This window comes from Haemaphysalis longicornis, unplaced genomic scaffold, assembly GCF_048455015.1.
Source record: "Haemaphysalis longicornis isolate Haplotype H1 unplaced genomic scaffold, Haemaphysalis longicornis Haplotype H1 scaffold_5, whole genome shotgun sequence".
Classification (NCBI taxonomy): domain Eukaryota; kingdom Metazoa; phylum Arthropoda; class Arachnida; order Ixodida; family Ixodidae; genus Haemaphysalis; species Haemaphysalis longicornis.
The window spans coordinates 159,877,267-159,884,533 of NW_027526385.1; the positions used below are offsets into that span (position 1 = coordinate 159,877,267).

General features: G+C 50.4%; 1 protein-coding gene across 1 annotated transcript; it reads right to left on the minus strand.

Annotated features, from left to right (window-relative positions):
- Window positions 1-403: 403 nt before the first annotated feature.
- LOC144139983 (microtubule-associated serine/threonine-protein kinase 1-like) lies at window positions 404-2,857 on the minus strand. The gene has a single exon (XM_077672199.1). It carries the CDS (start codon window positions 2,855-2,857, stop codon window positions 404-406), a length of 2,454 nt encoding a protein of 817 aa, XP_077528325.1.
- Between the last annotated feature and the right edge of the window lie 4,410 nt (window positions 2,858-7,267).

Here is a 7,267-nt window from a genome sequence, read left to right on the forward strand (position 1 = left end):
AGTCAAGCCGTGTGCGGGGCAGTATATTTTATTATAAAATGAAAATAAAATTTATCAGGCCGGGTTTCCTGTCTAGGTACACGAAAAAATTTTGGGTATAAAGAGCGGAGCCTTCGCACATCTAAAATCGGTTTTGTCATGTACGTTTTCCGAAATATAATTTAATCAGAGCACTTCAGTCCATAATTGTTTCGTTTAAACTACCACAAAATGTATCAGATGCACCATCGAAACAGCTTCAATGCCAGTGACTTTACATGCCATAGCTCTGACGACGTAAGCGACAAACTGTCGCTACAATTCCGACACAGAGCATTGTCCGATTAAATTGAATATGGAATTCAGGCAGCGTAAAACCAGCGGGAGCCTAATTCGCTCTTAAGCTCATTCACATAGATCCAATTTATCGAACTGACGTTGGTTGTATGGCGGCCTTGGTCGATGGTTCTGGAGCATCGGTTACTACGGTCTCGTGCAGTCTGGTGTAAGACGGCCTCTTACGTCTGAGCGGCGACATCGGGGCTATCGTGATTGTTATTTCGTTGGCGCCTCCAGCCAGGGCTGTTTTCAGGGCTCTTTCACTCATTTCATTAACCGAGGCACCGGCAACCATGAGAAGCACGTCTCCGGGGAAGATCATCTTCTTGGGAGTCACGACCTGCGCACCGCTGACCTTTTGAATCACGTGGCAACGGACAAGTGCCTTCTTGCGTTGGTTCCACCCTTTCGCCTCTAAGACCTCGAAACCGTAGTTTCCTCTGCCTCCGCACGTCGTACGCAGGGCTCTCAGCTGAATAGTTTCCTTGCCGGCAGCTTTGATGATTTCGTCCATATCACGGCGTGTTTCCAGGAGACGAAAAACGCTTGACGATAAGACTGTCAGAACCAGCTGATCCCCCGCGTTTTGCATATTGCGTTTAAAGTCCTCGACGGACATCGGTGCGACGGCTTGGCCATTTACAGCAACGATTACGTCGCCTTCCAGTACATGTGACACTGACGCCGGAGTGCCGGGCTTGACTTTGTTAACCATAAAGAATCTTCGGTTATTTTCTCCAAAGACTTCGATAATGTTTGCGCCGAAGTTCCAGTACTTCCCCAAGCTCTTCTTTCGAAAGAGGATGATGTCCATCTTTTCTTTCGCTGTGATGGACTTGTCCGCAGACTCCCCCGTCAAACTATAAGCGCGAATGCCAGCTCTTACATCCATATCGGAAGGTTTTTTATAATCGAGTTCTTCCGACTCCGCACCACTAGTGTCAAAAAACGAATCCCTTAGCTGAGCGGGCCCCTTGGCCGTTTTGGCGTAATTAATCATTTTCTTGAAGCTCTGAGAAGAGTACGTATAGAGGGCCCTTTGCGTTGACGCGTCGATGTCGACCATGTTCTCCATTCTGAGAAGCGTCTTCTTCTGTAGAGCTTTGTCATCGGCGCATACGGTCAGGTGAGGTTTCCCAGTGGCAGGACTCACCGCTTTAGTCGTCCCTCCCATAATGGCAGTGATTGCAGGTATATCACAAAGTTGTTTCGTTGTGGCGAGCCTTTTCCAGTTGAAGTCTGCGAAGAATGCGTGACCTCGAATGTCGGCGTACGATTGAGAGCCAAGTCGCTCGACGGGGTTTTTTGTCAGCATTTTGAAGACCATATCTTTGGCCTCGGGCGTGGCCGAGTGCGGGTGTTCCTCGACCTTTGGCCACTTCAGTGGTGCATTGATAATCTTGTCTTTCAGCTCTTTTTGGTCGTCCCCCCTGAAGGGCACCTTACCCGTCATGAGCTTGTAGAAGGTCACTCCCGCCGACCACCAGTCCAGGGCCCGACCGTACGGCCGCCTTTTGAGAATCTCAGGAGCCATGTAGGGAACGGTGCCGGCGCATTCTCCGTCGCGGAATTCGAGCGAAGTCCTGGTGAAGTACCCCTTGAAGACCCGCTTGGAAAAATGGCCGACGCATATTTTGTTCGTGTCGAAGTCGATGACTTTAACCCTTCCGCCGGGAATAATCAGCATGTTTGACGCCTTGATGTCTCTGTGAAGAAACCCTCTGAGGTGCATATGTTCTAGGGCTAAAATTAACTGAGCCATGATTATACGGCAGTGTTCAGTCGGCAGGTAGACAGCTTTATCCACCACCCTCTGGAGGTCAACACCGCATATGTACTCCATAATCGTTATATAGGCGTCTTTCGTGCAGAAGCAGGAGTAATACTTCACTAGAAAGGGGCTCTTGATAACAGAAGCGACGACCTTGTCAATGACAGCTTGCTTGTGCCTTCGAAATGCCGTGCACCGCACAAGTTTTATAGTGCAGGTGAAATTTGTAGGCTTGTAACACCCCTTGTAAACAGAACCGAAACCGCCAGCTCCGAGAAGCTTGATAGATTTCAAGTCGGCGAGCTTTGGGATATAGCTCCAAAATGGAGAAATGTCCCCTGGTTTCAGTAGCTGCGTCTTGGATACGATGACGTCTCCAATACCTAACCAATCCGTCGGAGGCACCTCTGAGACTTTTTCGAGCGACGTCGCCAGCTCACCTACAATAACGATCACCCTACGAATGCATTCTCCGAGATCCTTGGCGATGTCCTGCGCCTTCTTGTAGCACAAGTTGTGCAGGTGTATCAAGTTCTCAACGGTGTCTCGGATGTCTTGGTAAGTGATGACCTGCTGGTTGAGTTTCGCGAGGAGGTCCTGCGCAGCCAGCAGTACCTCTTCTCGGCAGAAATGGCACAGTGGTTCCCTGGTCAGCTCTAGATCGCTTTCGCGACGAATGTAAAAGTCCAGGAGCGTTGCGGTTACCTTGGGAATGCGAGGGAACGTCGTAGCGACCACCTTAGCAGCAGTGCGCTTTTTCTCATCCATGGTATAAGGTGAGAACACCATGTCCTTGGGCGACACCGGAACCGACATTCCGACCAAAGACCGCCTTCAGTGGCCCAAATTCGCGGCTTAATGCGAGAACTGGGGACAAGCTGGTGGTGACAATAGGGATGATGAGGCTACTAAAATTGAGGATGATGATAATTAGTGTGATGACGGAGTGAAATGGCCCAGAAATCGTATGTGTGAGATTGACCATCATGCAGTGGCTTTAACCGATCTGTCAAATACTGCAGCCAATGCAGCAGAATCTGAGTGACACGAATAAACAGGTTTCTTCGTACGACTGATGTTTAGCAGAAGAACAATCGTTTTAGTTTTCCTTTATCCTATGCGGCTTTCGTTCAGATTAGCCTTCGTCACGTAATTTCGACAGTTGGTTTGCAGACTCGCTTGACATCCCTCCAGATGGATTGGCTACATACGAAGTCCGAACGCGTACCATTGGCCAAATTGAAAAAGCTGCAATACGGCAAGCACAAATATGCTTATGTGCTAGGCACCCTCACTAACAGAGCTGCTATGTTCCCCGTAAGTGAGGGAAACTCAGACCCCATAACAACGGAGTGGAGCCACTACACAAGGAGCACTACTCGAATCAGTGCTCTCCAACATCTCCTTAGTCCGCCTACTACATCTTGCATGTATGCGAATCATCAAGCATGGACTCACGCTGTCGTTAGTGCTGTAGGTACGGGCTTCGGTTCACGCAGAGACACAGAGAGTCGACTTCAAAAAGTGCCTCATGTAGTGAGTGCGTACGATAAATACTGAAGACTCTCATAGGACCAAAAGATCCGAACGTCTCGCAGTTCAGCCAAAAAGACCCGGCTGAGCTTACTCATACGTCGAAAAAATAACAAAATAAACATTCTTGTAGACATGTAGAGATGCTTAGTGTTTGGTTCTAGTGCACAGCCCTTTGACGCCGGTAGCACGGCATGGCGGTGGCGGCAGCGGCGATGGTGGCGAAGGCGAAGTCGATGTCTCCGCAACCGACTGAGTGAACGAGAAACTCCCGGGCAGAAAGAGAATGGAAGAGCAGCGTGTGGGGAAACTATGAGAGGTAGGGTGGCATGCGCTGCAAAGGCGTCATCTCCCAGCGCGCCGCGATAGCTGAGTATGTCTCACTGCCTCCATGTCACACTTTCGCCCCGCATCGCTGCCAAGGAGCGATTTCCCCTCACACTTTTGCAAGTCGTTCCTCCTCCAATTGTGGCTCAGTCGAACCCGGTGAAATTTGCGCGAAAGGCTCGAACACGACTTCAACAACATGCTCGGGGATTGGATAGCAGTGCACGCCGCAGCGCTTTCGCTGATCACGCGATTACTTCCTGAGACGCAGCATATATGCGCAATGACCAAGAACAATCCAGTTCGCGCAGCGGGCAAATTTCGGGATAGGGAGTGTAGTTTTCGTCATTGCAATTTTTTAACCTGGACGAAAGGTTGATCGTGTGAAAGGAATAGTAAATTATTTAAGTCATTTTACTGTGTGAAGGGAGGACATCAACGCAGTGGCATTCCAGTGAAGATTTACAAAATACCTACGTTAATTCTGCGATAATTGCGGCTCGGCCGCAGTTAAAAGGATCCAGCAGCTCGCCACGTTAAAATAGTCGGTTGCAGGTTGTGCTGAACACAAACGCCATCTTCAAGCGTCTGGAAAACGATACACTATCCACCAAGCTCAACCCACAGTAATGCACGTGTCAGCACGTGGGTTACTGGTGTGTTTTTCTTACTCATAAAAAGTGCTGGAAGCTATGAGCCAGAGACGACAAATTTGAAAGCGAAAGCCTTACAAAACTTATAATTCGCATCTATGCTGCTACACCATGCTTGCGTGCTTGTAACCGCTTTTTTCGTCGTCTTTTACTGCGGCTTATTTCTACAAGCCGACTTGTTCCGGTTTGATGAACAGTTTCTTCAAAATCATAGCTCTCTGTGGCTGGCATGCATTGGTTTAACGGAGGTCCCGTTCACATGTCACGAGTCAAGGCTTTTCTTAAAACAGCAAAACCAATATTGCAGACGTTACAGACGTCGCCACCGGTAGAACAAGTGGGGTCATAGTTCCGTTCTTCGACGCACGTACCCACATGCGGATTAGCCATGAATCGGAAGCTTTAGGCGGCTAATGAGTGTCTTTCAAAAAATTCTCCAAACAATCAATCGACAGCAGAACAGTCGTAGAACACAGCAGGCCGCCCTACAGCTGAACGTGATGACACGTGAATGAAACTGGTGCAGATCAGCCGCGCAAAACCGTGATTCTAGGGAAGCTGTGGAGTGTGCCAGTATGCTTGCTGACGTTATTTCCTCCGTAAGACCAAGAAAGTAAAGCTAAAAAAAAGAGAGAGAGAGATAAAGGACCTTTATTGACTCGTCCTGCGAAAAAGGTGCGGGTCAGGCCACGCAGGGCTTCGCCGCACCTCGTCTAACTACCTGCGCTAGGTAGCGGGCGGAGCCCGAGGCGTCGTGCCCGGCCGGCCGCGCGGGTTACTCGGATCGCCCGCGCCGTCGCCGTCCTCTTGACCCCCGCGGGGGCCGGGAGGCGAGGGGCGCTGGCTTTCCTTTGGCCGTTGCAGCGCCAGAGCTGCCTCGAGCCGCTGGACGGCCCTGAGCTGGTTGCCGTGCTCCGGGGAGCCGATCAACTCGCGAATGTCCGGCGGGAGGCGGTCGCCTCCGTCGCGCGCGCACTGTTCGTCGCAGCCCCACAAAAAAGAGACGCAAAGACTGCACAGCAAAAAAGACACCATTCGAAGTTGTGACAAAAGAAAAAACACAAAGAAGAAAAAATACCAATCAGCGGGAATGAAATTGTTGATAAGATTGCCACGCTTTCGCCTTTAGGGCGTGTAACCAGAACAACAATTTTTTTTTTTTTTTGCAGCGGTGGCCATTTGCTTGACCGAACAAGTACAACAACAAAGATGACAGTTTTTTTTTTGCATGTTTGGCCATTTAAAGCTTACGCCTTAGAATGTCTTGTGTTTTGGAGGCGAAAGCATGGGAACACTCATAAATTCACACTTAAAGCAGGGGGAGTTGGTATAGGCTTAACACACAGCACGCGAGTAGGAAAGACAAAAAGAGGCACTTGTGCTGTTCAGCGCTTGTGTTGTGCTCCTTTCTTTCTGTCTCGTCGGTTTGCGCAATGTGTGCTTTTCACAGCGAAGCTGTTGTGCGAGCCATAAGTTCGCCGTTGCAGGAAAAAATACCAAGGCAATTCTTAGTGCTCGCGAGCGTATCCCTCGCGGCGATCGCCAAGCGTCCTCACCAAGCGCAGTAGCTTTGGCGAAAAAAAAAAAAACGGCGAAAACACTGCTGGTGTTACGTTTTGGCCGAGCCGGGCTCCAGGCCGACGCAGAAAGTCGACGCCGGACGACGAAGACGACACATTTATTGCGGCTCACTTGCCGACAGGAGAGAGACGAAAGACCCCAGCGGTGGAGCTCGCGTTTGCTTTTAAGCGTTTTAAGCCCCGCCATCACGAGGGAGAGTGGGAAACAGCAGAAGCATTGTTATTCCACGTGCGCTGCCGATCAGTTCCGGCCGGCGTCTCCCGTTTCTTACACGTGCGCTAGACTGCAGACGCTTTGGAACGATTGGTCTTGCTTCGACGCTCATTGAACGCAAACACACAATCACAAACACACCTGTGCTCTGTTTAGTGGTTCTAACACGAGCGTTCTAGTGCAGACGCTTGGCCAGATTGAAGGCGCAACAGCTCCTCCCGCCGGAAGAACGGAAGGATACATTTGGAAGGGGGGGGGGGGGGGAGCTCCCCTACAAAAGTTCTCCAGATGAGGCGAAAGCAGGCAGCAACGCGTCACGCTTGACTTCCACCCCTCCGGCTGAAAGTTCTTCTGAAGAGGCACCATAGGAGCACCGCTGACGACTTGTGGCCCGAAGCATGAAAGGGGTCGTCTTCGGAATTGCAGGCGACCTACAAGGCTTGTGGCGACTGACGTCTTTTCAGTTGATGAGACGTGAACTCTTGTAGGTAGAGGCTGAGAACTGCTGGCGTCGCGAGATTTTTGTAGGAGATGTGCTCAAGGCCAGGATCCTGGACATAGGCAAGAAAGCAAGCCCCCCCAAGCGCCACAAACAACCACCGAGCGCGGTCAGGCCAGACCATGATGCGCAGAGTGTCCCAGCACCCTTCCAAGAAAAACAGAACTGGCGACCAATAAGGACCTGCCATATGTAGAGGCAGGGGGATGAATGGAAAATCATTGTACTGCTGCATCATTGCCGTCTTACGCCAAGGAAGAGAAAGCCCTGCTCAAACCATCTGCATTTGGGTGCAGGGATCCTTTCTTATGTTTAACCGTAAATGCATACGGCTGCAAGCTCAGGTTAGAACGCACCAATCTGCCATTTTTA

Coding starts and splice junctions, on each gene's coding strand:
- LOC144139983 (XM_077672199.1), bottom strand. CDS start 2,857: ATGGATGAGAAAAAGCGCACTGCTGCTAAGGTGGTCGCTACGACGTTC.